Raw genomic sequence first — 815 nt, 5'->3', positions numbered from 1 at the left:
TTCAAAGACCTTGATGCATCCTCCAACGGTGCCTGCTGCGCAGCCTCTGGCGGAGGCCCAGGGGTCAAAAAGTCCACAGGTCTCTCCAACACCTCTATCTTTAGCTGCATCTCCATCTGTTGTCTCCGCTCCTCCTGCGTTGGCACCGCTTAAAGGACCCCAAGAGGCATCACCTCTAACAGGCCAGAGTCCTAAACATCCTGCTGCTTCCTCAACTCCAACATCTGTTGCCGATAACATCTCTCTCCCGACAGTCTCTGCACTTCCGTCTGTGGTCGCTGGTTCTCCTCAAGTTGCCGCTTTGGCTTCATCTGCACCACCTCCTGTTGTTAGCTATTCTTCTCAGGCATCTTCAGCAAGTCTCAATGTTTCTGCTGCTCCAAATGTATCTCGTTCCCTCATTGGTTCTGCAGCTCAACATTCAGATATGATGGCAAATGTAGATGTTTCTTCTCACAGTCCAGGGCAGATGAGTTCTCATGGTGTATTACAGCACAACTTTGGGGAATCACACTCTAGTCTGAGTCATGGTAAACATGAGGCCTGTGGTTCCCAGAGTAAAGTTGGAGTCATAATGGGCACATCCAACAATGAGACTCAAGCTGAGATGCATAAGGTGCAAATTCATGGTCGAAACCTTGAACCAGCATTCATTGTTCCAAAGGAGCCTGAAAGAGACACTACGGCCATTGGCAGAAAGGACTCTAATGGTATCAGAGAGCAGGCTGCCCCGAGGAAAGGAGAAAGTGAGACTTTAAATTATTCTTTTAGCACTGACACGTCACTGGACTATCCGTCCTTGGCCGAGTCAACCT

The 815-nt window shown here is 49.2% G+C and overlaps 1 protein-coding gene across 1 annotated transcript; it reads left to right on the top strand.

The window, feature by feature from the left end:
• Positions 1 to 4: 4 nt before the first annotated feature.
• LOC107735483 (lysine-rich arabinogalactan protein 18-like) lies at positions 5 to 808 on the top strand (the record flags this gene model as incomplete). Its single annotated transcript, XM_016547149.1, has 1 exon — positions 5 to 808. A coding segment is annotated over one exon (804 nt), but the record flags the coding sequence as incomplete, so codon positions are not given.
• Between the last annotated feature and the right edge of the window lie 7 nt (positions 809 to 815).

This window comes from Sinocyclocheilus rhinocerous, unplaced genomic scaffold, assembly GCF_001515625.1.
Source record: "Sinocyclocheilus rhinocerous isolate Xijiao unplaced genomic scaffold, SAMN03320098_v1.1 C36090820, whole genome shotgun sequence".
NCBI classification, from domain to species: domain Eukaryota; kingdom Metazoa; phylum Chordata; class Actinopteri; order Cypriniformes; family Cyprinidae; genus Sinocyclocheilus; species Sinocyclocheilus rhinocerous.
The sequence above is the reverse complement of the archived record's forward strand: the minus strand, read 5'-3'. Positions and strand labels throughout refer to the sequence as shown.